Source organism: Poecilia reticulata, chromosome 8 (genome assembly GCF_904066995.2).
Source record: "Poecilia reticulata chromosome 8, P_reticulata-male-v2, whole genome shotgun sequence".
Lineage (NCBI taxonomy): Eukaryota > Metazoa > Chordata > Actinopteri > Cyprinodontiformes > Poeciliidae > Poecilia > Poecilia reticulata.
The window spans coordinates 1,454,178-1,481,833 of record NC_088837.1 but is presented as its reverse complement, the minus strand read 5'-3'; the positions used below and the strand labels follow the sequence as shown (position 1 = coordinate 1,481,833).

The window sequence follows — 27,656 nt, the reverse complement described above, 5'->3', positions numbered from 1 at the left end:
TTAAAACAAGCTCATGTATCTCAGCTGAAAAGTAACTTATAAGTCAGTTTTGTCTTATTTCAAGTGTACTGAGATATTTGCACTAGAACCTAAACAAAAATAACTGGTGAGATTCAGTGATTTTGCATTTCTCTTCCTTTAAAAGCTGAGGAGAAATCAGTGATTCACACAGCAGGACAGATAAAGCTGAGGACAGCTGCAGTCACCTGGTGATGTGCAGGAAGTGGCTGTGACTGTCGTGGTCCAGGCCTGTGGTGGCCTGCAGACTCTCAGCCAATCCCTGCAGGCTGAGGCCGTCTGAGCTCTGCTCCACCAGCTGCTCCAGCTCGGTCAGCATGGCCTCCAGTGTGGGCTCTCCTTTCATCATGCAGCGCAACGCCTCAGGGAAGATAATCTGTCTGAAGTTGGTGTTCAGTTCCTGCAGTTCACAGTGAGTCTCATGAACCTCAGAGTCTCTCCACCGCAGCAGGTTTCATGTCAGAGTGAGGGATTCCTACCTGGAGGCAGGTGTAAACGGCGTTGGCCAGATAAACGGCCTGGGTGGTGAGCGACGGCGCGGTGAGCTCCAGGTCGTGGGGCAGCAGAGGGCAGCGCTGCAGCAGCGTAGCCAGACCACACACATTACCCAGCATGCTGCACAGCTCCTCCAGGAACCACGCACCGTCCCGGGAGGTCAGGTCCACCAGCTGCTCTCCGGCGCTGGCTGCTGCTCCCTCCATCACCAGGTTACGCCTGAAACCAACCACACAAAGCTTCTGTTAGTGCTGGATGTGGAAATCATGACTGCATGGTCTACCTCAGGTAAAACTATTACGGTTTGACAGTATTATGACTTCTGCTCTAAAAGGTCTTATTTTGCATATTGTTTAGCATACTTTGATGTGAATGGATTGGCTATTTGAATTGTGGGCTGATCTTCATCCTTTGACCTGTTGCTGCCAGTCACTGTTGATCCAAAGGAATTTTTAGAACAGACGTGAATTTAACTGGAATTTCAAATTAACCTAACACCATAATCTCTACAGTCAGACATCAGTAATGGTCTTTGGAAGCTGTTTTTAGATCACAGGAGTAATGCTGAGATTTCATTCTCCTCCTCCAGGCGGGTTCATACTTAATTATTTAACTTTTAGCACAACATTAATAAACTCATAATGACTGGTGCACTGTTGACCTGTCCAGGGTGACCCCGCCTCTGGTCTGTTGACCACTGGAGATGGGCACCAGCAGCCTGGGGATAAGTGTGTAAGATGATGAATAATTGATGTAATGTTTCATATTAGGAGTTTTTATTATGTTTTAGATTCTGAGTCAGCAGATCATACATATAAATTGTATGCACAAAGAAACAACAAAAATCACAAGTATGAATGTATGTATGCAAAATACTACTTTGTACTTTTGTCTTAAAAGTACTTAGAACTACTTTAAAGTAGTTAAAAACACAATCCAACCACTACAAAAAATAAAATGCATGCAGACAAGTTGAGACCAGCACAATATTCCACAGTAACAGTGGAATCTGTTTCACTAATGCCAGATACTAAAGGCAGCTTGTTCATAAATTTTACCTCGACGTTATCAAATAGTGATGTGTTGTCTGGAGGAGGGGTGGTGATACTGCAGCTACACATGACCTGCACTTTATCTCTGAAAAGCACTTACACTGCAGGAACAGTACCATGGAGAATTTTAGTGGTTTTTTATGTGTGACTTCTGCATATCGCCGTTTACCATGAAACCGCTAACTGGCCCATGCCTAGTTGTGCCCATTATTCCCTCTGCTGCACTGTTGAAAGCTGGCAGTGGGACATTTCAGAGGATTTTAGGACTCCCACCTGCAGAGTGCACAGAGGGCGGAGGTGATGACTGCGGCCAAGCTCAGGGATCCTGGCTCTCCGTTCTCCCGCAGGAACACGCCGATGCAGTTCTCGATCTCCTGCAGCTGTTCCTCGCATGCTGCCACCGTGGTTCCCTCGGCCTTCAGCCGCTCCGCTTGGTGCATCATCCGCTCGTTGGTCTCAGCCACTTGGTGCTGCAGCGTCAGCTCCACGTTGGACAGAAACTGGCAGGAGGCGGGGGGCGGCTGAGGGGCAAACAGGACTTCATACCTGATGAAGGACAGAGGAGGATCTCAGAAAATCTTATAGAGTTTGGGTGGACTTCATATTCCCATCAATCACCATGATATTTCTGAAAATCTGACCAATCTCCAATGTTTTCTTTAATTTTGACCAATCACTGCAACTCGGCTGAATTACAAAAATACAAAAAACATCCTGCAGTGCCTGAATAAAGCAACAAAGATTATGAATCAACACTTTTAGCCACGGTTCTAATCATTAGCCTTTAATTATTTACAGCCTCTAATTATTTCTAAGACAGAAAAAAAGTGTTTCTAACTTTAGTTTTGATAACAAGAGGAGCAGCATCCAGTGAGACTCACTGCCTGTAGATGTGCTGACAGTGCTCCACTGTCATGTCCCTCAGCAGCTCCTCTAGCCAGGCCTTCCACTGGTGGACTCTGTGGAACAGCAGGGTGGCTCGTGGGTACAGCAGAGCGACCGTGGCGTAGCTGTGCAGCTGTTCTAGGCAACTACGCAGAGCAGCCCGACGCTGCTGCAGCAGGGAGCTGAGCTCGGCCTCCAGGCTCTCACACTGGCTGATCAGGGGGGCCTGGCCCGCGTTCTGCAGAAAGGCAGTGGCTGGAACGTAGCTGGGAGGACCTGGAGGTGTTGGACATCACAGATTAACTGCATAGCCAAAGTAAGAGCCACATTCTGGTCACATTCTATAACAGAGACTACAGGAGATACTTGGTAGCTGCTGACCTAGGGCAAGGCTATAAAATGATTTGATCAAATTTGTGACGGTGACATGATTTCTGTCATTTGTATTTTTAGGGAAAAAATGTTAGTTAAAAGAAACGGACTAAAATGGTGTTAAAAAAATTTCTAAGCCATATCACCCAGTACTATTAGAGGTATAGTGTAAATTAAGTTATTGTTAAAGTCCTCAGTTGGATAGAAACAAAAGGATGTGAGTGTGTGTGTGTGCATCTATATATTGAACACTTTCACCATTTTCATCCATAGACTGAGGTCACTGTGGAAAGTGAGGACATTTTCCTGGCCCTCACTTTTTCTCAGTTCCATGTTAAAAGGACGAGCTGGGCCATAAATCTATTTAATTGATTACTCAAATTTTCAGTTTCTGAACATTTCATTTGTGGAAAATCTGGATTTTTTTCCCCACCAATGCTCTGCTCGTATCTGCGTAGTTGAGAGTGATGTCAGCAGACCCAAAAGCTATCACTATCTGTTTTACAATTTCTATTTATTTTGACTTTGAATTCAAGTCAACTCACAGAAGGAATGACTGAAATAAATGACAGTTTTTTAAAAGACTTTTTTCAGTCATTTGTAATATTTTATAAGAAAAAATATAATTTTTTTTTTAAATTAAAGTCAAAATTCAAATTTGGTACAAAAAATTGGGCCACATCTCCCAGCCCTATTGTTTGCCTATTAAATATAGACTTAAGCAACATTATATCTTCTGTTTGTTTAATGATAAACATAAACCCTGAGTAATAAGTCCAAACAATATTAAAATGAAATCTCCTCCTTTGGTTTCTGCCTGCGGCTTACCCAGGTCGATGGGAGTGCTGATGTCCTGCAGCAGGCTGGCCAGCTGCGTGGCCTCCAGGCTGGAGAACGCTGCATGGTACTGAGAGATCCACTGCTCCAGGTCAGCCAGCTTGGCCTGGATAGCCTCCTGCACCGTCCTCTGCTGGGACTGCAGCTGGGTGTGTTCAGAGTACCTGCACACAACACACAGCTTTGTTGCAGCTTCAACTCTTTACACACAACATGCACAAAAAACCTGCAGCAACATTTACATACACTGGTGTGACCTAAAGAAAAACAAACCAAATCCCCACTGCAGAGTGACTGTAGTTACATCACAAACACTCATGGGGGGTGTGGATGTTTTAACTCCCACTTCCAGTCTGGTCCCTCTTTATGGTGCTGTTGATAACCATGGAGTTATATTTGTGCTTCCAACCTGATGGAAGCGCATACGTCTACGTGAACAAATAATTTGTGGTGCTGGAGTTTAAATCTCACAATGAACAAACATGATGTGTTCTGGCATGAATTCCACTCTGATTCTCCTTTTTCTCCTGCCCTCACTGTCTGCATTCACAATTTAACAAAGTCTTTGAAATCAATCTCTCATAAACAGAAGTGTTTATGAGAGATTGATTTTATTGGAATACAGACTGCTACAAGAGATCTTTCCCATCCACATCCATCACCATCTACAATAACTCTTTAATTAAATGAGTTACAAGATTTAATTTCTCTGGAGGATCAATAAAGTGTTTCTGAATTGGATTTGAAAATGGACATAAGACCGTTATGGCGCTTCTGTAATAGCCAGGGGTTAAAGTCAGCCAGTGCTGAGATGGTTTCCAATGCATATTAAGCTATATTTGCTGTTTGAACTATTAAAACATGCAGTTGGAAGCACGTTTAAAGAGAATCTGAAGTTTTCATGGATTTCATCTATTCTTGGGTAGCTGTGGTGAATCCCAGCAGCTGCAGTCTGTTCACACGAGGACCTAGTGATCTTGTTGTGTCTCAGACCTTTGCTCCAGGGTGAGGATCACATGGTCTGGGTGGTTCTCTGCCCCCTCCAGGAAGTCCATCTCCTCTTGCAGTTTGGCCTGTAGTTTTTCCCCTCGGCACAGCAGGTCCTGCAGGACCAAGTACTCGTCCACAGCTTCCTCCACTTGAGGCAGAACAGCCAGCATTTCGTCTCGATTCTTGAACCAGTTCACCTGGAGACAAGAATACACTGAACCTTAAACACAGTAGTCTCTCGTATCTTATAATCTTTCGTGTTTGTAGATTAAAATCTTATTTCCAGAGATTGGTTGCCAGTTTGCTCACCTTGATCTCAGCCACCCTGGAGGAGAACAGAGAGCGAGTGATGTCTCTCTCCATCTCCCTCTTGCTCTTCTTGCTATCGGCCTGTTGGCCGCCACCACCGTACACTGCCCCGGCAAAGCCCACCTCCCCTCCGGCGGTCCAGTCCACCAGAGGATCATAGACGAAGGCTTCCAACAAGGTGAGTAGGGTCTCTCTGCCCCGACGCATTATCTGCACCACCTGAAATTACACGGGACTTCAGCGCTTCGTCGGGATTGGCTGAAGGGAGATGGAGAAGTAACTGTGCTTTAACCTGTTCACAGGACAGCCTGAAGATGCCCTCCACCCCCGTCGCTCCCAGAGCACTCTCAATGTTGTGGGTCATTCTGAAGGGAACCTTCTCTGGGACCCGAAGGCTCTTCCCTGGTAACAGATTAAACAAACGATTCAATCAACTGGCCCCTACTGGTATCAGGGTGTTCCACTGCCAGTAAAATGATGCTCAGATTAACTGAATCAATCCCTGAAGTTAGATCTAGGGATGCACCAATCCACTTTTTTCACCTCTTATATAGATTTCTGAGGTATAGTGTCGGCCATTACGTAAAAAAAAAAACAAAAAACAGACCAAATGTAATGAATTACAAATGTATCTGATAACTCTGCACCAGTACAGCTCACTTAAAACACACCGACAGCTCATAGAATCTCGATCAAACATGTAAAAGCAACAACTTTCATTTGTTCAGTAAGTGCATTTAGGAGTAGAACAGTCAATTTAAAATGATCATTTGACTTTCTAATAGTTTTTAGATATACTGTTTATACTAGGGACAAGTGCTGCTAATTAGCTTGTAATATAAGCACCGTGATACAAGTATGGGACTGCTGGTTTATTCAGTTTGTCTATGTTAATGTCCATCTGTTCTCATCTAAAAAAAACCTATTAAAAATAACAAATAAAAAAACTGACAAAAACAATAGGCTGACTTTTTTGGTCTAATGTGTAAAATAAACTGCAACAAATATTCTTTCAAATGATTCAGAAAATGCAATTATGAATTCTAAATATAATGTAAAATAAATGATGAGCATAAAGCATAAAATTACACTGAACAGATCTGCCCTTATGGATTGGGTGCATTGCCATGATACCCGATTTTCAATAATGGGAGTGATACGGATATAAATATTGGATCTGTGAGTCTCTAATCAGATCAAACTGACCTTTTTCAAAGCACACGTTGTAGTCGATGTGCACCACCTCTCCAGTGGTCATGTCGATCAGCACGTTGTCCAGGTGGCGATCTCCGAGGCCGATGATGTATCCCACCATGGACATGACAGCAGTGGACCTGGCGTACGACTGAAGATGACAACAGAATAACCATCAACTCACTGCTGATTAATGGCTGCTGTCTGAACCGAGCATTTAAAACTGTTTTCCTTCCAGCGAGGTTAATTGTGTAGTGTATTTGAGGAAAAAGCAGTACAAAGTGCTTTACACCATGACAACATAAAAACATCATTATCACATCATATAGTCAACAACTGCAAAAACCAGTAGCAAACATTACATTTTGCCAAGTGCCATCATCAAGATCAATACACAAACATATTGGTCAGCGTTTCATTTTTAACTCTAAGCAGCTTTTAGCCTTTGTTTAAAGGAACTCAGTGTTCCAGCTGCATAGAAGCTGAATGCTGCAACAAGATACAGAGAGGATTGATCTGGTGACTGGAATGAAAAGCTTTTCTGATTGATTGGACCTGATTGGTGCTCAGGGCAGAGAGACAAGAAACCCAGATGTTCACTGCTGTTCTCACTTCTTCTTGCTCTTAAGGAGAAATACAACATGGCCACAACCCTCAAAGCTTTACAAAACAGACTGGAAAAACAGATTATTTTAGTAATCGAGTAATCTATTGATTATTCTGATAAAGTAGTAGCTACAAAAGAAATGATTCGGACATCACTGTCTCAGACTTGCCTTATGAAAAAACATTTTTTAAAGTGCAAAAACAGATGAGAATAAAATATTGCACATCAATTTTGAAAAATTAAAAAACAAACCCCAGGAGAAAGCAGGAAAATGCCAGCAGTTTACCTGAGTGACTCTCCACCACTCGCTGGGTGTGGTGCAGGAACACCACAGCTCCTTAGCCAGCAGGTTGGAGGGCGTAGCTTCCATCAGCTCCTTCAGCACATCCTTCATCACGCTGAGGGGCCAGTCTCGACGGCTCACATCCAGACTCTGGCCCACGGCCTTCAGAGCCGGCCCGATGCGGCTGTAGTACAGCTCACTGGGGCGGGGCACCGGGGGGACAGGCTGCGGCTGTGGGAACGAGTCCTGGGCCTCGGAGGACACAACGTTCATTTAGATCACAGCCCCACTGATTTTAGTACAGAATTTAATTTAATTCATATCAAAAGAATGACTAGTTCAGGACAGGAGACCTAAAGATGAGCCTTTTACTTTTCCTGATTTTTGACACATGCGTAGTTTTAGACTGTGGTAACAAACCTTCTGAGCCTGCAGCACGGCCTCCCTCTGCTGCCAGCGCTTGTAAAGTCCAAAAAGCGGAGTGGCACCGTCCACCCACTGGATCAGTCCGGACCGGGTTCCCAGGGGCGTGACGGAGTAGTGGCGAGCGTGAAAACGAGGCTGCTCCTGCTGGTTGATCTTGGTGAACATGGTGTTGACGATGGACAGGAACTGCATGATTCGCTCATCCAGGTGCAAATCCTCCAGGCCTGAAGCCAATGAAAACCACTGCTGATTTAGCCCATTATTCAAAAATAGTCATATTAACTAGAAACATGTTTCTGGAGTTTATTGGCAACTAGAAAAATTGCGGTTAATTGCAAATCAGTGCTGACAAAACCAAACTGCTACCAGTATCCCTTTGTTTCAGAAGTGCATTTACATGTGATACTTTGACCCCAAATGACCTCTGACCTCCTACCTTTGAAGAGATATGGGTAGTTGCGGCCATCTGAGCCCAGGAAGAAGAGTTTCTTCGGCTTGGTCTTCGTGGGCAGGATGGTGATGGTGTTGCCCACGCTCTGTATGGTGACGGCGTCCGAGGCAGACGCCTCACCTGGCAGGGCCATCTCGGTGGTTGTCATGGAGACCAGGCGGGGGCTGATCTCATCTAGATGGAGCAGGTAGCTTGCTCGCTTCTGAGCGCGCTGCTGCAGGCTCATCATTATCTGCTCAGACACAACGGCAGCCGAGTTAAGGTGAGGCAGGCCAAAGAAGTACTGAACACGTCACCATTTTTAGAAATCAGTATCATTTTAATATTTCTATTGATCATTAAGAAATTTCAATAGCTATTCTGTGTGTCATTCCAGTTTTTATGATTGGAATAAAAATCAGTGGCAGTGATTTGACCAGACCTCTGAGCTGGATTCTAATTTAACTTCCTGTTTCTCAACTCTTGAAAGCTGAACATGCAAGATGAAATCACGTGGGATGTCAAAAGGTTACTTTACCTTTTTTTTATTGTTGTTGCAAAACCACGTTGAGATATTCTCCTGGATTTGGTGTTAATTTTTCTTTTGCACATTGAGGTCTCTTCAGAACAGAATTTAATTTGTATTGATGGTGCCATTTGATGAAGGTACTTGAGAATATTATTTGCATTTTAAATGTTAAATAGGTTAAAATCCTGTCTTTTTCAACTTCTCTTTAAGATCATGTTATGGCAAAAATAAAACTTAATTTATTTTAAAGTGCTACAAAATCAGCAATTTTAGGTTCTGCAACAATCACAAAAAACATCTCAGCATCCTGGATGGTCTGAATAATGTGCTTGAATGTCCCAAGGTGCAAGACCTCAGACATACTGAGAAGTTTTGCTTGAGTTTGAAAACAAATGTATTATGTATTATATTCCTTTCTGGACAGTTGCTGTGCTTTGGGCTTTCACATTAAATCTGGGATGTGTGTAACTGTATATCTGGTGTGAATGAAAATTTTTTGCATAGTGCCTTGAGACAGCAATTGTTGTGAACTGGTGCCATATAACTGACTGAATTAAAATCCCAAAAATAAATCAGTGGAAGTTTGTGTAATGAGAAAAAAAAAAAAAAAAAAAGGTGCTGACTTGTTTGAAGGGAAGCCAGCTGCTGGCCGGGTTGGCGGGGTTGGCTGGGTTTTTCAGGCGCTCCAGGGCAGACTTGATGGCGTCGCCGTAGGTGGTCTGGAACCAGGTTTCATGTGGTGTTTCTGCTGGAGTGGTGGTGATGCTGCACACGTGATCCAGAGCGAACACCACGGGTCGCATCAGAGCAGAGTGCTTCTCTCGCATGATGGCGATCTTTTCATCCCTGCAGAGCAGCAAAACGTAAGACCAGGCTGCAGAAGCCCTGCTGGCATGGTGCAACGGCTGAAGACAGGGAGGGGAAAAACGCGGGATTTCTTCAGGCTTTTACAACTCTAACTGAAGACTTTTAGAAGACCGCTATGAAGGGAATTTAAGACCTTTCTACAGTGGCTTGCAAAAGTATTCATACCCTCAAACTTTTCCATATTTTGTCACTTTATGCCACAAACATTGGGATTTAATATGAAAGACAAAAACAAAGCAGTATACAACTGTAAAATAGAAAAAAAATTATACATGATTCAGAACATATTTTACAAATAAAAAACTGAAAAGTGCGGTGTAATCAATACTTTGTTGAACCACCTTTAGCTGTAATTAGAAATGTAAATCTTTTAGGGTTTGTCTCTACCAGCTTTTACCGTCCAGTGACTGAAATTTTTCCCCAATCATCCTTGCAAAACAACAGAAGCTCAGTCAGATTAGATGGAGAATGTTTGTGAACAGCAGATATACGGGCTTTATCAGGCCAAATGGCCAGAAAACTGCACTTACACCTGGTAGGCGCAAAAAACCTGGCTAGCTAGCAAGCCAGTTAGCAGCTAGTCAGCAGTAGCCTCAGCAGCCTCACGTCACAAAACTCAATGTCAGCACACAACTCAAACTTTTACCTGATAGAAAACTCCCACGAAAATATACTAAAGAATATACTAATAGAATATACTAAAAAAGTCTGTCAAGACAAAATTAAAGGCAATGAAAAACATATTAAAGACCAACTTATTATTTTTTTAATGAATTTAAGGCATTTTAAGTATTTAATTTTAGACAAAAATATAAGGGTTACTTAAACTATTAGTAATCACCATCATCATCATCCTGTGACATCATAGAGTACCTCCTAACACAGCAGGAACCCTTTAAGCAAGGCTTGCCGTTACTTGTAAATTTACAGGGTAACCTTGGTTTCATTCCCTTTAACAAAAACTACTTCAATGTTTTTCTTCCTGGCATTTTTTACAGAGATGTTTACCTGCGAAGTGTGTTGTTGTTCTGCACCCTCTTGACTTCGTCCTCCAGCTGCTGGATTCTCCTCAGGACGTGCATGTGTTGCTGCTGCAGCACGCCCAGCCACAGTTCATCCCACAGTAAGGTCACTCTGCGCAGCTCCCCCACCAGCTGCTGGACCTGCGCTCACACACAATCACAGCCAAGTGTGAAACAAACATGGCCGACGCAGAGCCAGAGCACCAGATTCTTCTTAATGGTCAGGAAAGATGCAGACCCTGTATTTTTCTGAGGTCATGTGATCAATTACTGTGATACAAAACATGGAGATGGTGACAGGAAGTGGTAAGAGGATGGTGACATGCTTTTTAATGTACAAACTTATTCACCTGTGATTTTAATTGAGTTTTTTGTTTAATGGGAACACAGCAATTGAAAAATTGTTTTTCAACCCAAGTGGAATTCGACAAAGTTTTGCTCCCGTTTGCAATGGAAACACAGTTGATTAAAGCTTGACTAGCGAAGATCCCTGTTGCTTTTATGTTGTGGGACTTTTCCTCTCTATCAGCAGTGGATCTTGTAAAAGTCCCAACAGCTATAGATCTTGTTTCTACTAATCTTTAAGGATGCAGCAAGAAATATAAAAAAGATGCCTGAGATCTGTAGTTAAAAGTCCAGGGAACAACAATTCAGCATTCTGGGTGCCCAGCTCTAGTCCTGGAACTTTAGACGCTTCCCTTCCCTACACATCTGAATCAAATGTGTGTTCATTTCATTCAGGACAAATGAGAAGGTTTTCAGTATGAGCTTGGGTTTTCCTACCTGAAGCACCATGGTCGGGTTAGCCAGAGACAGCTTCTCTACTATCTTGCTGTAACAGTCTTGCATCATGGCTTGGTCTTGGCTAGAACAGGTGGCCATCTCCTCCACTGCTCCTCCTTCATCAGCACTCTGCAGCTCCTCTTCCTCATCCTCCTCCTCCCCGCCCAGGTCCTCTCCCTGCATGCTACCCAGGAAGGCTGGCAGAGATGGCGGCATCTTGCTCCCTGTTCATACAGCAGTGAGAAGAGCCACACAAGTTTTACCTAATGCTGCAGAGAATGATTAGTTTAGTAAATGATTATTCTGAAGATGAATGCGAAAAAAAAATAATAATAATTGACACTTTCTGCAGATTTTTCATTCAATCACCTAAGATATCTTATATAATATTAGAGATGCATTAAAATAACCAAATAAATAATTAAATTACATTTTTTAAATAAGAAAAACATTTCATTACCTATAATGCAATGACAGCATTCCTTTAGTGAAAGTTGGATTGTTTGAAGCAAAGGACGCATCTGCAGCTAAAAATCCTTCTGACATCAACATGAGAAAAGTTCAACTCTGTCTGTTGGACTGATGTCAACACAGTGTAGGACTGGGGATTGTTTTTTTTTTTTTTGTATTAATAGATTACTGACTGGATAGCAAACAGAATGTGGATCAGGTAAAAACTGCTAAAACTGCCACTTGAGAAGTTCAAGTTAGAACACATTTGCAGACAAAGAGGCGTTTTTAATCTAAAATGCAGGGCTTAAAGTAAAAAAGAATCCTGAGCCTGAAACTTATACTGATGATAGAAATTAACTATACCGTTGCTATTGCCACAGTTTAATGAAAAGTGTCTTTGAATAGTACAAACAATTGCTTCCAACAATACAATTAACAAGCTAAACACTCAAACTTAAATAAGACTTCAGTACATTTCAACTAAAACAAAATATAAAATGTCTGTGCCCTAAAGGTTTGTCTTACAGGCAAAAACCCCTCAACATTAAATAAGAGTCCTTTCAGTCAATGTTTTTGCAAGTAATTTAGAACATGCAACATTACCAACTAAATCAGTTTCTCCATCTTTTTCAGGCCAGTGCCCCCCCAGCCTTTATCCAGGTCCCTCACCGCCCCCCAACAAAGAATTTGTAGGCTACTTTGCACTGACTATTATTTTATTATTAATATTACTATCACTATTGTAGCTGTTTTGATTTTTATGCTTATTTTTTTTTTTTACCATATTTTTATGGTAAAAATTTCACCCTCATGGCATTTATTGTGCAAACCAGAGCTTTCAGTGGAAAAACAAAAGTTCCAGATCCTTTTAATGCCATACAAATATGAGACAGAAACATGGATTATATCTTTATATAGATCTGTCTATTGATTTATAGATTAATATTTTCACTGGACAGAAATTACAAAGAACAAATCTGGTTCTTAATCAAATCCTAATGAGTCAAATTGAAAGTGTCATGGAGTCATGAGCCTCATGACATTAACACTGACATGACAAATAATATTGAAGAAATAAATATATCGAATCTAATTAAAAACATAAAAATAAGTGATACGTTCTTTACTGTTATGTTCTGTAAGATATATTTATTCTCAGTATTAGATATGGTATCAACAAACCCATGGCACTTCAACAATATTATTTTACCTTTTATCTGGAAATAGTGTCTGTTTATTCTTGCCATACAGTCCTCTGTATTAAGTATTGATCGAAAGGTCTTGCCATACAAGTTTATTCCTCTGTATTTACTTTAGTTTCTTAGTTTATTCTTGCATTTTGTTCTTCATTGATTTCCATTAGTTTCCTTTGATTAATATTATCCTCTCTTGGTTTATTGCTATGTCCACTTTAGTTTATTTCCTGTTGTTAGATTTATTTTATCGTTTATTGACCATCACCATCAGTAATCTTCACTCATCACCTGTTGCGACGCCTAATCGTCATGTGTTGATTTTTCACTGTTCAGCGTCGGATTCTCTGTTTTAATGCCATAATTCACATCTAGTTCGTCGCTCCGTTTTATGTCCCGCTTCTCCTGTTTCAGAGTTTTGCGCAATGTGTGCGTCGTTTTTTTTTTTTTTTAACCCTCTAAGGTGCAGGGCGGTCGGGAAGCGTATCGATGGGGAAAAGGCAGACTGACATAAACCTTTTAAAACAACAGAAACAATTTCGGTATTTTGATTATTGAAATTTAAAAGTGCAGTGGTACCATTGTTCTATAACACCCGTTTCATACCGGACCACTTACAGGCTCTGGTGTTAATGCTATAGTTGCTCAAAGTCTAAACTGGTATTGTTGTGATTGTAAGGTGTAAAGTTTACCTTCGACCAAACGCCCCCCAAAGGAATCCCAGTGCACCCCCTTTTGTAAACATTTCCGCCAACTTCCGGTCTGGTCCCCTTTCCTCTCGCTATGCCCAGCGCCACTTGTTTTTAATTCCTTTCTCAAGTAAACGTGTTTCTTTACAGGGACAGACAAACTCCATCTTCTTTCATATCACATTTGATTTAACCGCCAAACCGAATGCATGCGCTTCTTTTCTACAAACCGTTTTACAGTCATTGGTCAAGAACACGGGAGCTAGAACTCTGATTGGCAGACATCTTTGTAGATGGACTCTTTAAGCTCGGAGACTAGTTTGGTTGAGTCGGACCGTTTGGTCAAAAGCCGGAAATCCGGCCCCCGGCCAGAGCTCTTTAAGCCCTGAAAATGCTAAATTTTTTACAATTTTGGCTCAATTACTTAATTCTATTTTATTATCATTTCTTATATATTACTTGATTTCCAATGGAAATGCAGCTTCTGATGCTTGGCTTCCTATCATCATGCAGCTCTGCATCTTATTACTGCTGCAGCAGCCAAGTTCCAACCACAGGGATAAGATTTGCTTCAGAGCATATGAAGTCAGTAGAAGTGTCCCTGTGAGCTGGAGTCAGTGAAGCGTACCTGCACTCTGAGCCTCTCCTCCCAAAGACAGTGACCCTACAATGGCCGGGTAGAGGATCAGGTGGGGTGAGTCCTGGGCCACCCGACACAGCAGGCTGCATATGCTCTGTCGGATGTAAGCCTCTGGATGGTTGAGACGTGAGAACAGTTGTGGGATGATGCCTGAGGGAGAGACGAGTCAGGAACGGTCAGAAAAATGCTCCAGAACGTTGTTCTGGTGACGTCGGCTTCTCTGCCAACAGAAAACGGAAGTGAACGTGTTTGGAACGTACGCCTCCAGGGCGAGGTGGGGGTGGAGGCCAAGCCCAGCTCCAGCCCCTCCCTCAATTCACCGGCGTGCTTCACCAAAAGCCGAAGGAGACGCAGCGTTGCCATGACGATGACATCATCGTTGCTCTGTTTGCCGCCGTGGCAGGACAGCAGGAGTTTCGGGTCGTCTTCATCAACGAGCACCTGCAAAAACCAAAAACCAGCACGCAGTAAGGAAACCCGAACAGAACCGGAACCTGCATGGCGCTGCGGGTCGGGGCCTGCCCTCCTCACCTGTCCTGCATTCAGCTTCAGGAAGGTGAAATAAGCGTGGCAGGAGACGCGATACAGTCCAAAGATCCGGTCCACTACCCGCCTCCAGACCCGGATCAGGCCGTCAGTCACATTCTGGCCGGCATCTCCGAGCCAGGGGCAGGAGCCGGTCAGCTGGCGCCAGATCACATCCACCATGTCGTCCTCATCGTCCTCCTGCTGCAGGGCCATGTCCTCGTCCTGCCGCACAGAACAACGTTAGGCCTGAGACCGTTCAGCCGATTAACCACGATTAATCAATTATTATCTAGTAATTTAGTAATCAATTAATCGCTAACTGGAGCATCCAAAATAAAAAATGGTCCTTTGCTACAAAACAGCTCTCTGCAGCCAAAACTGAACAAAAATATATACATTTAGCATTTAAGATTTGTCTCTTTTACCCAGAACTCCTCAAGTGGTTCAAATTCTGATAAAAAAATATCTATTGATCACTTTTTGCTGTCTAATTATTAATCAAAAAATAATCATCAGATCAGCCGAACACTGGACTAAAGTTCAGTCCAGCAAAAAGAGACGAGATCTTCACAAGTTGATGTTAGAAGGAAGTTTTAGGAAATATGTTTATTTTCCCATTTAAAAATCAATTTAAATATTTATTTGCATTTTTAATCCGTTTCTAATATTGTTTGGAAAACGGCTTGAAAAATGTACAGAATCAAGAGCAATTTTTTTTTAATCCAATTAATCATCAAAACAATCAATTACAAAAAGGATCATCAGTTGCGGAGCGATAGAGGACAGTGGGTAATTTTTAGACCCTTGCTGAGGAAGATGTTCACATGTTAGCATCGGTCGGTCATCAATCTCCCAAACTTTATCAGTCCAGCTCTACTTAAAATGCAGCTGAATGACCCGTTGATCCCAATGTATCAGTTTGCATCGTCTCTTCTAAACCCCGCTCTACCTGTATGCCCGTCGGTCGACACATGGCCTGTCCCAGAATGCTGAAGATGGTTTCTTTATCTTCTTCGCTGGTGTTTAGAGGCAGCAGCTCCTCTATGTCCTTCTTCTCTCCTGGAAGGAGAGGCAGACCCTCCCCTTGGCTGGAGAGAAAACAGATTTACTTTACTTGATGACATTTGAAAAAATGTTGTTTTTTTTTTATTATGATGACTCTGATGTTTTTATGATGTAAAGCACTTTGAATTGCCTTGTTGCTGAAATGTGCTGCAAAATAGAATAGACTAAAGCAATTATATTATTTACAAAAAAGTGTCAATATTGTGGTTTTTACTCCAGAAATATTTATAGTATATTCCTCCCATTCTTGTCAGGATAATAAAAACAGGTAAACTGTTGAAAGATCTGACGAACTCACACACACCCCCACACACACACCCCACATCTTTATACTTCTATTGTTCTGAGGACTTTGTATTGTCTTCCATTCATTTATATTTCATTCATACAGCCTGACATTGACCTTTACCCTAAACCTAGCCATTACATGCCTAACCTTAACCGGGACCTAAATTCAATTTACAGCTTTATCCTAAACCTGACCGTGAAACAGCGGTCAATAAGCAGGAGGGTTCACTAACCTGGCGTTATCCACCACCTTCCTGCCCCAGCGGTAGGCCCAGCTGGCCAGAGCCGCCCAGGACTTGGCCATTTCTGGAGCCAGGCTGGTGGACAGCTGGTAGAGCTGGCCCAGAACAAAGTCTGGTTCTCCCACTCCCACGTTCACTGGAGAGATTCAAGAAATGGAACAGAGATCATTAAAACCAGGTGAAGCCAGACATCATCAGCTTTCTGGACATTTTTTACACATAAACAGAAAAACCCCCAACAATATTAGAATGGGATGTTGACACTCAATGTGTTATTAGTCATCCAGCTTTACCTGATGTTACTGGTGTGATGTGGGGAATGCTCTGATCTTCCAGAGGAAGCTCCAGCAGCTCGGCTATATTTTGGCTCAGAGGTGACATGTTGCCCAAAGCAGACGAGTTCACAGCGCCTGACTTCTTTACAACCTAAAACAAATCGCTCCGTCATAAACACATCATATTTAAAGGGGCAGTTTTATACCTTCTCCTGGCACATAGTGACATTTTATAGCACAATCAAGCAACTACGTTCCCTTCAATTGTTAAAAAAATGCTATAGGTCAAATATGACTTCCTAATTGAACACCTTGAAATTGAGCCTCTGTCTCTTTAAGAACTCTACCATGTTTCTTTCTGAAACTGCACATCACAACATCACTCTTTATTAACCCTTTAACGTTTTACCAGCGTTGCACTAAGAAGTTGCTGCTTTTATCATGAGTTCTACAGCTCATTATAAACAATTTCAACAGGTGTTTGCTAATTACTGCTGGCTAGTCTGAAGGAGCTGAGTGGAGGTATTACAGAGGAGGGCTGCTCAGAGAGGAGGAAACTTGCAGACTTGGAAACTGCAGCTCTGAGGAGGAGATGAGCCTTGAAGGCAGGGTTAGGTCCACCCAGGTGTTTTTGGAACCTGGATGGTTGCCATGGAGATTAAATAATTTCTCAAACATGAATGAAAGGATCAAAGCAACACTCCAGATATGATTTTAATGAGGGAATAACATTATAATGTGATGTAAATCTCAAAAAAAGTTGCTTTTACATAATACTGCCCCTTTAATATAGCACAATAGAACATTGTGAATGTAAATACAACAGTTTTAATGTTTGGTATTTATATAACAATGCAAAAAACAAGCTAGTAACATCTGTAAAAGCTCAAACCATAGTGGTGATGCCTGCCTGTTTAAGCTGGGGTGTCATGTCCTTCCAATCAGCCAGCAGCCATTTGCAGAGAGTCAGCAGAGAGCGGCAGGCTGCACCCTCATTCTTCCCCAACTGGCAGTAGGACAGAGCTGCCCTGCTCAGCATCTCCATGGCAGTCACTGACTGACCTGCAGACAACAGAGACTTTCTTAAAGGAAACTAAACGGAGAGTAAAGACATCTGCAAACCTCAGCATCATTCTGCTTTGACCAATCAGAAACTGTGAGCCCAAGCTTTCTGTGTACACAGTATGGAGAGTTCAACACCATGTTATTTACTTAGTCACATTTTTCTATGATAGTGTTCATTCCATCTACGGAAAGTAAACAATTGTTTTGAAAAAGTGCCATGTAACATCTATGAGTTCAACAATCCGTCACTCTTATGGTAATCTCTCTCCCTGGTCAGACATCAAAAAGGTCAATACACTTAATATCAGTTGTCATCACATTCTTACAAGGCTTTAAGTGGCTCTATAATCAAAAACAAATAAATAATGAATAGAAAAGTAGTAATTTAGTGAAACCACTTGTTTGAATTAAAATGATCAGTTGAAAGCTTCTCCTTAATATAACTGTAAAATTGTCATATTTCACATCAGGGGTGTCAAACTCAATTTCACCGAGGGCCACTTCAGCATATTGGCCCTCAACGGGCCACATTGAAGGTACAAATCAGGAGTTCCCAGGTCCAGTCCTCCAGACTGCAACTTTTAGATGAATCCCTGCTAAAACACCCCAGACTAAAGGTCGACTTCCCTCATTAGCAACAACTCAGTTTGTAGAGGCTTATAATGAGTCAATGATCCAGGTGTGTTAGAGAAGGAACACATTTTAAGTTGCAGATGGTAGCTCTGGAAAACTAGACTTGGGCAGCCCTAGCATAAATGTATGAAAATATAATGTTAAAAATAAATTAAACAACACCTCATATTGTTAAATAACACTTTGGAGCGTCTGGTTAGGAAGCGCATTCAACACCTTTGGTTGAAATGGCGCGTTAAATTCAAGTCTCCTTTACAAACCAGAGAAAACTAAAGAGAATGCAACGTTGTGTTAATCCATTTGAGGAGCCGGTAGTTTATCTTGAGGAAATAAATGACGAAGCAGAAGTTAATTAGACTGCAACATGCCCAGTCCGCTGCTCAACCACTGCGGACAGTGATGGGACGCAGTGGTTGAGATCAGTGTAGATTTCAAACCAAACATGTCTGCAGATTCATGCATGCTAACGATGCAAAACAAGAAGGTGGAAAAATGCTCAACTTTTCTTGCTTTCTGCTTTTTCTTGCTCTCTAGTGGCGAGAAGTCGTAATGTTGGCTGGCAACAATCGTAATGCATTATGGGAGATGTAGTTTGTAGTCAATTCATGCTCAAAAACTATTTTAAGTCAATCATGGGCCTATGAAACGCTGGGGGGGGCCACATAAAATGACATGGTGGGCCACATGTGGCCCGCGGGCCTCGAGTTTGACACATGTGTTTTACATTGTAAAATATAACAATTCTACATTGTTATATTTGTTCCTCCTTTCATGTAAGTCTGAAAGGAGGAACAAACTCACAGAAGATGGAAATGAAGGGGAGGGAACAGTGGAGGAAAGTCTATTCCTTACCTGCAGTTCGCAGCACTTTGGCCTTTTCTATCTGAACCTCTGGTCCCCATTTCTCGCCCACAGTCCCGTCCAAAGAGAGACGCTTAAACCCCTGACACAGATCCTCCTCCTGTTTCTCTTCCTGCGTCCCGTCACTGCACTGGCCAAGGAGGCGAGACGCTAGAGCTATGTTGCCTTTCTTCCGGGCGAATTTGACAGCGGTTAGACAAAGCTCCAAAAGATGGCCGTCTATTGAGGAGGAGTAACCTAGGCAACATGGAAGGTGGCAAAACAAGACAATCAGGATGATTTCAGGATCGATCCCTGATCCAATTCAGTAATTCTGTTTCATTTACCCTTCTGGAGTTTTTGGAGCAGTTGTCTTTGGAAGGTGGAATATCTTAGTGCTTGGAGGAAAAGCTGCACATCTTGTTGTTTACAAGAGTTTAACGCCTCACTGCTAAGAGGAATCACACAGTCCTGCAAGTGAAACCAAGAGTGCACACAAAGGCCGTTCTAGTAAACGAAGGTGTGTTCAAACTGCAGCTCATTGTGGGTGTTGCTGGTGCTCACGTCTTGGCCTGTGAGGGTGTTCTCCAGGGCGGTGGTACAGTGCAGCTGCAGGGTGGACAGGGTGGGCAGGGCGTCCGACAGAGTGAGGGTGGACAGGCGGAGGGGGCCGAGGCAGATCCTCCCCGTCTGCTTCAAACATCGCACTAACGTACTGCAACAGAACATCACAGGTTCATAACCTCACACATTTCAATCACTTCAACATTGGAGCTGCTTAAACACTAGTGCTGTCAATCAATTATAAAATTTTATCAGATTAATCACACTTTGGTGCACTGATTAATCACTGTGCCTAACCTTGTAAGCTTGAAGTATAAATAAACTGCCCATATGTCCCATATCAAAAACTACCACTGTATCAACATTTTTAAAAAATCTTTTATTGTCTCAAACCAAACATGTCTACAGATTCACGCAGGCTAACGATGCAAAACAAGAAGGTGGAAAAATGCTCAACTTTTCTTGCTTTCTACTGTCACAGTTTACTTTCAGCTGTTGCTGTCCATCGGATGGAGTTCATAACGCTGCTATAAACCGGGGAACCCTCAGCGGGACAGAGGCTTTTAGGTCAAAATAGGTAGTTCCATTCATCTGCATTATGTAATATTCACATGTTCTAATTTTCAGATTAATTTCATGTATTAATGCTTACGATTACTAGATTAGTTGGTGATCATTTCAGTAATCGACTCATCGTGATTAATCTGATTAATCATTTCAGCCTTAGTTTAAATCAAAGCTCAGTGGTCCTTGAGAGGACAGACGTGCATGATTATACAATTATCAAAAAATTACTTGAAAATGGTCTCAAAACAACAACAATAATTTGTCCAGTTATATTGACAAGTCTATGTGTCTGTGGATTGTAGAGTTAAAATGCTCAGCTGTGTTTCAGAAGAGGGGTGAGGCTGCTCACTCTGGACTGGACGTGTTCCTCTGCTCCTGCTGCTGATTGGCTTTCGCCATGGCACCGACAGCACTGCGCAGCAACTGCACCTCGATGGCTCTCTGCAGCTCAGTGGGATCTGGACTCATGGATGGCAGAAGCCTCTTCAAATCTGAGCACATCACATCACCTCATTAGGAAATGCTTTCACTGTCCACATACACAGTTCAAGGTTCAGTCTCTCTACACTTACCCAGCTTGTCCTTGTTGCTGCCAAGAGAGCTGTAGTCCTCTCCGGGCAGCAGCTCCAGCTGCGTCCCGCACTCAGCCAGGTCTCCCTCCTCAAAGTGGGACAGGGCCTGGATGTAGTTGAAATCTGTCCTCAGGTTGATGCTGACCGGGTTGGTGGAGTTCTGCTTGAGGGCGCCGGCCATGGCCTGCCACTCTCTGACCGAGGCCCAGTCACACAGTGACACGTAGCACTGGCAGGCCTTGTTGGCCAGGAAGTTGACCACCTCAGGGGAACACTCACTGGCCTTCAGCAGCACCGTCTTCCTGTTGTCACCTGTTCAGACGGAAAGCAACAGTTCCACATGGAGAGGGATTTTTACGCTCCTAATTGCACAGACTTAACAAATGAAAGTTGTGTTCTTGTTTTTACATGTTTGAAGCTGTTGGTGTGTTTAAGTTTGCTGCACTTTGTACTGGTGCAAAGTTATCAAATATATTTGTAAATACACTTATGTCAGTTTTACAACAGAAACATTTTAAGTCGATTCAACACTGATTTTCTGTATCGTATCGGCCGATACTAAATCTCAAGCATCGGTAACAGAAGTGAAAAAAGTGACTTGTGCATCCATAATAAAATCTGGGATTGTATTTTTTTTGCCATACACTATGGTGAGTATGGTGAGTTACCGTTGCTGGTGTGCTTGGGGCTAGACGTGCTGCTGGAGAGCTTGAGCAGGCAACTGTCAGAGCTTTTAATGCTGCAGTCCATCCCAGTCACAGCAGAGAGTTGATCCTGGTACTCTAAAGCCGCTTTCTCAAACCTAAACATACACGCATTTAATAATGGGCAACGAGGGAATAAAAGGCAATGCGACACATGAGCAAAGTATCTGAGGTGTGAGGTTAGGTGCTCACCGTCCCTCAGCCTGCAGGGCAACCGGTGACAGCCAGCCCAGGTTCTTCCCACAGGTTAGGAGGCTCCAGGCCGCCAGGCCCTGGATGGCCTCAGGGCAGCGCAACTCACACAGAGCCTCCACCAGCAGCGCCAGGGGAACTTCCAGCTCTGGAGCCTATTGAGCACACAGCACACTACACTCATCTAACCAGGAAACCATGACCTAATACAACCTGGTCACTGTAATAAAAAGATAGGAGTCAGTGGAAGGTTCAGAGTACTGACCTGGGTACCGCTGTTCTTAAACTCTGTGAGCAAGTCGAAGCCGTGGCGGACCGTCACTGCAGGCTGGCCAGACAGAAGCCCGACCCTCATCAAGGCCAGGCGGATTCTTGTCAGCCAGTCCTGGCAGGTTTGACGGTTTGTGTAGAAGAAAGTCTTAATGGCCTGAAATAGACAAGGACGACACAACACTTCATTAAAGTCACAGCCAGGGATTTGTGGCGTTCCTACACATGACAGTCCGCTGGACTCAGTCCGACTGGGGATCAAAGATGCAACATTTATTCTATTTCCAGCTGCTGTGGTTCTCTTTCTGCACTGAGTGAAACCGACCAAACCATTTGAGTAACCTGTTCCCCCTCCTCACCTGTGGGGGCGCTGAAATAACAACCACTGAAGGAAACAACACAAAAACCTGTGAAGAAGACACTGAACGCATCTTCTGTCTTCACCAAATGTAAAAAGACATGGAGTGGTGTTAGACTTTGGTGGTTGTAGGATTTCTGTTTTGACCATGTGTCATTACTTTCTTTAGAGTTAGACTAGCGTTTGTTTTGGTTTTATTTACCCAGAATGAATTCACAAATGCACTGGAACCGCACCAGAGTTCACTTCTACTGAATCTAGACCAATGTTTTTAGGTGGACCGGTGTTCACTTTTTCCGTCTGCGTTACATTCACACCTAAACAAAGTGGACTTTCTAGCCAAACGGACTGCAGTTGGATTAAAGAGGACTGAGCAGGGCTGGTGTAAATACATCCTTAAATCTTTTGATCTCACAGCTTAGAATAAAATGATTCAAGCAACAGTGAGGTCAGGGGGCATTTCTGCTACTTCTACACACCTTTGGTGGAGCAGTAAGGGCGTTAGCACAGCCTTCGTAGGCATTGTACATGAGCTTCTCCAGGTTCTCCAGGTACTGCAGCAGCAGCGTAAGGCGAAGTTGGTTTGAGTGGTGGCCGTCTCCGTCACTTCCAGGACCGGCCCAGGCTCCGAGGTCCTGCTCCGGGTTCAAACTGTGTGCGGCCAGGCTTCGGATCATCCCTGAAACGCAACCGCAAAAAACAGAAACTCAGCAGCGTACAGTGGAAACCTGACCTTATTTAAAGGGGCACGCGCTTTCCAGCCACATAATGCCCTTTTATAGCACAATAAAGTAGCTATGTTACCTTAATATGTTATAAAAATGCTTTAAACGTTTCAAATATGACTTAAAAATTCTTTTGCCATGCTTATCTATCCTTATTCCATAACATCTCTGGGTGGTTACAGAACCATCAGATGCGAGGCATTAAACATTTCCTCCATTGTTTTCAGCGTCCTCATTTACCCTCGATGGTCTGGAAGGTGTCCTGAGCTCGGCCCAGAGGCGTGCGGAGCTTCGACAACACGGTGAACTGCGCCGCCTCCCAGACGGCCCACTGCCACAGCACCACCTCGGTTTTCAGCAACGCCCGCGGCACCATGTCTGGCCGGCTGCTGTCCACGCTCCCACGGCGCTCCCGCTTGTCCAGCCGTTGGCAGCTGTAGTACAGCCGCTCCAACCACGGCTCCTTGCTGCACAGAAAGAAACAGGACAGCTGAAATGTGGCTCACATTCAACATCAAGCCTGTTGCAAAGGGAGATTTATAAAATAACATTGTTAAAAAATATTCAATATGTTTTGTCACTCATTTCAGAAAGTGAAACTCATTAAATTAACTCATTCTACATCTACTGAGATATTTCAATCCTTCACTTGATGTGATTATGGCTTTAAAAGAAGAAAAACCCAAAATGTTGTCTGAATTTTTTTATTATGACACTTAAATGTTGGAATCTCATTGCATCTTACCCAATAAGCCAATTAACTCCAAACTAAGGCTGCAACTAACAAATTATTTTTGTAATCAATTATTCTGATAAGTAACCAGATAAAAAATAAATTGACACATTCTGTAGATTTTTCATTTAACCACATAAGACCTTTTTTGCACAAAATTAAAAATTAATTAAAAAGATGTAAATTAATGATTACAATTCTCTTTAATAAGAAAATAAACATTGTACTGCCTAAAATACAACAGCAACATACTTTTAGTGAACTTTTAAAATCAAAATGTATTTTTTTGCTTTCTTTTATTTTTTTACAGTTACAGTTTTGGCTTAATTACTGCTCTGATTCTTTCGGCAAATGGCATTCCTCAGAGCCAGTTAATTAATCAATTACTAAATTAGTTGACAATTATTTCAATAATCAATTCAGCACAATAAATCTGATCAATAGTTCCAGTCCTACTCCAAACTCTTGCACTTCCTGAGCCTCTAAATGACCTTCAGGGTCAGAAGGACAGCATCATGGGGATGACTGCTGATTGGACAGATGTCTAGAACAGACATCGACAGTCTCCACAAAGACTATTATTAAAGAAGCCGATTATTCACAGAGCTCTGTATGCATGCATATACATAGAAAGTTGTGTGAAAGGAAAAAGTGCAACAAAGACAACCACAGGTTTGAGAGGATTGCCAAGAAAAACCCGTTCCAGAATCTTCACAATAAGTGGATTGAGATTGGAGTTGATATGAACATCTCAGACATCCTATTATAATTGCTAAAAATACATTTTAAAAAATGGCCCAATGGAGGAAGAGCTGTGTGTTCAGTGACCAACAGAATTGGGAGCTCTTTTGTCCCCAGCCCAAATATAATGAAGCAATCAGACCAAATGCGATTTCAATGTCTGGTTTACATGCAAAATCTATGTGGATGCGCATCCAGGGTGGTTTGAGAAGTCTAACGTTGCGTGCTTGAAGTGTTTCAAGCGTTCAAAAGAATATTTAGAGAGCTAAGATGTGGCAGTGAGCCGTACCCTCCACGGTGAAGGACTCCATACAAGATGAAGCTGATGAGGTCGCTGAAGTCCTGGGGGTGGAAAGTGCTGCTTGGTGCCCTGCTCATGTGGTGGCGAATAGCCAGAGAAATCTCTCTGATCTCAGAGTGGCTATGGTTGCTGCGAACAAAACAAAAACCATGTGACTCATGTCACCTCACAATCAACTGATTCAGCTCATAAGAACATGAGGAGGTCCTACCTCAGAGCCACGTCCAGGGGAATGGTTCGGAGAAGTTTGGCAAAGGCCTGCCGTACTCTTACTGCCGAGTGCACCAGCTGGACTCTGCACACATCCATGCACCTGGCAGACCACCACATAACGCCAAACACACAGAACAGAGACTGACCATGAGAGGCTGCACTAACGTCTGCAGCACAGAGCTAAATCCAGGCGTCCAGGCCTGCAGAGTGAGGCTTACCTCTGCAGTAGCTCAGTAGACAGGCATGGAGAGAGGACCTGTAAGCTATGGCATGTTTGAAGGCAGATATTGTGATCGTCATGTAGAGCTGAGCAGAAAATAGAATAGATAAAAAACATGGTAAACATGAGTCAAACGTGTGTGTAGGGACAGCATTAAAAGAAGAAGCGAGGATGTCTGGCTTCACCATTATCCAGCAGGCCTCTGCAGAACCTGCTGAACGACGGCAGGGAGAAGAGCGGGCTGTAGGTGTCTGACTTCACCATGAGCAGAGACACTTCCTGGGCCCAGGTCAGCAGAAGCTTCCTGCAGCAACAAACAGACAACGCATGGGAACCTACTCTGCTTTAACAGTCATTTCTCATCACTACTGGGCCTATTAACATACACTGTCCATCAGGCAATAAGAAAGACTAAGAATAAATAATTACTTGCAAAACATTCATTTATTACTGCTCCAATAAATTCAACAAAAGAAGGGAATAAGTTTATTGCAATAAATAGATGTCTTTGTAATATACAACTGTTTATATATATATATAGACACTGAAATATATTCACAGAACAAACCCTTTTGAATAGTTTTCTATGTGTGTGTGTTTAATAGTTTTATTAAATTCAAATTCAAAAATTTTAATTGATGCCAAAGGGAAGTTAAATATTAAATTGTGCTGGTATTTGTTTCACAAATACCGATTGCAACATCTGAAGCCAGATTTTTTATTTTTTTTTGTAAGTCATCTCTCTCATCCTCTAGAGTGTGTGCTTCCCAAACCTGGCATCTGGGTAAAGGTGCTCCTTTGACAGCAGGTTGCCAAGGAGACTGAGCAGTGTGCCGAAGTGTTTCTTTGTGGCTGTGGTCACCGTGCTGATGACGGCTCCGTCGAACAGGGAGGGAGACGATGACGACAAGCTGGATGAGATAAAATGATCGTGTCTGCAAAGGAAAAACAAGAGGTGATCACAGGAAACGGGAAATCTGGAATGACATTTTCAAGCAACAGAATAGAGGTATTGTCTTCCAGGTGTTTGTAATGAACAGACTTGAATAATAACTGCTTACAAATATTCATCTTCTGATACCTTGTATAATTTTTTGAAAAAGAAATCCGATTTTTGCGAGTACAGGTTGCTTCGTATGTTAGAAGTACACGGTTGCTATATTGGCAGGTTGACACCGCCCCCTGCTGTTGGCCCAGGGAACAACAGCTGACTTTAACATCATCTACCACCTGATGAAGACGGAAGCCGCCATTGAAACATGCCACGTATGTTTCTACAGATAAAAAAACTGATAGTAATAACAAAGAGATCCTAAAGACTAGGCACAGGGGGTTTACCTCAGAGGTTGTTCTACACAGTTCTGACTAAGGAGAGCTGAATACAAATGACTGGCAAAGCTTTCAGCTGCTTTATGTTTGTGAAAATCTTTGAACAGCAAGCATGCTTCCTTCTACTTTGCGTTGATCTATGTTTGAAGGTAACTTGATAACAATGAGCATGACAATATAAACCACATATTAAATTTTTTAGTGTATGGCTGTTACTGTATGGTACAGCAATCATAGTGCTACAAACACAAATACTGCTCTTGAAAACATTTGCAATACTCTTATTTAGGGCACAAAGTCACATAAAGTAGTGTGATTTATATCACTAAACTTCTCGGATTGGATTTAACTATATTTATTGCCACTTATTGAACAAACAGCGGAGGAAATATTAAAAATAACAATCCTGACTGAACGGACAGTTTTTTATTTTTTAAACATCAGTAATTGAAATTTATTCTGACAACAATAAATCGAAATTCTTATGACGAGAAATGATAAATAATATGATGAAGGCCCATCCCCAGTTCAACATCATTTGGCTTTAAGAAGATCCTAACCCTAACCCTTGAATGCAGAGAAGGCTAACTACTTATTAATATTTTAGCAGTTTGTTAAGTTTTACCAATACATTCTGGCACAACCAACCCTCATGAACATTCATGATCTCTATATGGCCCAAAATAAAAATGAGTTTATTTTGGGCTGTCGGGGTTCAACAATCGGACACTTTGGTTTGATAATATTAGTTTGATCAAAAAACAAAATTGTACAGTAAAAATTCCAAATTTTTATGTCAAATTCCAGAATTCAGACCACATCTTCCACACAGGATTGACACACAGCTTGTTGCGAATCATGTCCGGACTTAACCACTAAAATTCCAATAAGGGATGGTGTGCCTTTACCTGGTGCAGTGTGAGTACAGGGAGTAGAGCACAGCGTACTGGATGGCAGGGTAGAACACAGCCAGCTCAGAGTGAACCACAGTCAGGTTCTGACTCAGCAGAGTGAAGACTGTTGGACTCAATGCCCACATCTAGAGGGAAACACAGACAGAACAGGCATCAGCTTCAGTTCATGTCACCAGAAACATCTGCAATAATTCATAGACAAAACATCAACCCTTACACTGTAAAAACACTAAATCTTACCAA

The 27,656-nt window shown here is 42.5% G+C and overlaps 1 protein-coding gene across 2 annotated transcripts in view; it reads right to left on the bottom strand.

The window, feature by feature from the left end:
• Positions 1-27,656, bottom strand: part of smg1 (SMG1 nonsense mediated mRNA decay associated PI3K related kinase) — a 52,432-nt gene that overhangs the window by 10,712 nt on the left and 14,064 nt on the right. For both annotated transcript variants that reach the window (XM_008415216.3, XM_008415217.3), the window contains 38 exons: positions 27,408-27,538; positions 25,944-26,105; positions 25,356-25,474; positions 25,169-25,256; positions 24,949-25,050; positions 24,726-24,866; positions 23,203-23,429; positions 22,717-22,916; positions 21,875-22,036; positions 21,610-21,764; positions 21,382-21,515; positions 20,714-21,025; positions 20,491-20,632; positions 19,575-19,725; positions 19,358-19,481; positions 19,023-19,268; positions 17,383-17,534; positions 16,491-16,623; positions 16,189-16,333; positions 15,552-15,690; positions 14,606-14,824; positions 14,335-14,515; positions 14,063-14,224; positions 11,100-11,323; positions 10,303-10,457; positions 9,051-9,273; positions 7,905-8,151; positions 7,463-7,692; positions 7,046-7,294; positions 6,165-6,303; positions 5,251-5,360; positions 4,959-5,177; positions 4,653-4,846; positions 3,651-3,823; positions 2,447-2,726; positions 1,839-2,111; positions 498-732; positions 207-418 (listed from right to left, as the gene is read on the bottom strand). In XM_008415216.3, coding sequence (XP_008413438.2) covers positions 207-418; positions 498-732; positions 1,839-2,111; positions 2,447-2,726; positions 3,651-3,823; positions 4,653-4,846; positions 4,959-5,177; positions 5,251-5,360; positions 6,165-6,303; positions 7,046-7,294; positions 7,463-7,692; positions 7,905-8,151; positions 9,051-9,273; positions 10,303-10,457; positions 11,100-11,323; positions 14,063-14,224; positions 14,335-14,515; positions 14,606-14,824; positions 15,552-15,690; positions 16,189-16,333; positions 16,491-16,623; positions 17,383-17,534; positions 19,023-19,268; positions 19,358-19,481; positions 19,575-19,725; positions 20,491-20,632; positions 20,714-21,025; positions 21,382-21,515; positions 21,610-21,764; positions 21,875-22,036; positions 22,717-22,916; positions 23,203-23,429; positions 24,726-24,866; positions 24,949-25,050; positions 25,169-25,256; positions 25,356-25,474; positions 25,944-26,105; positions 27,408-27,538 — 6,890 coding nt within the window. The remainder of the gene's footprint in view (positions 1-206; positions 419-497; positions 733-1,838; positions 2,112-2,446; positions 2,727-3,650; positions 3,824-4,652; positions 4,847-4,958; positions 5,178-5,250; positions 5,361-6,164; positions 6,304-7,045; positions 7,295-7,462; positions 7,693-7,904; positions 8,152-9,050; positions 9,274-10,302; positions 10,458-11,099; positions 11,324-14,062; positions 14,225-14,334; positions 14,516-14,605; positions 14,825-15,551; positions 15,691-16,188; positions 16,334-16,490; positions 16,624-17,382; positions 17,535-19,022; positions 19,269-19,357; positions 19,482-19,574; positions 19,726-20,490; positions 20,633-20,713; positions 21,026-21,381; positions 21,516-21,609; positions 21,765-21,874; positions 22,037-22,716; positions 22,917-23,202; positions 23,430-24,725; positions 24,867-24,948; positions 25,051-25,168; positions 25,257-25,355; positions 25,475-25,943; positions 26,106-27,407; positions 27,539-27,656) is intronic.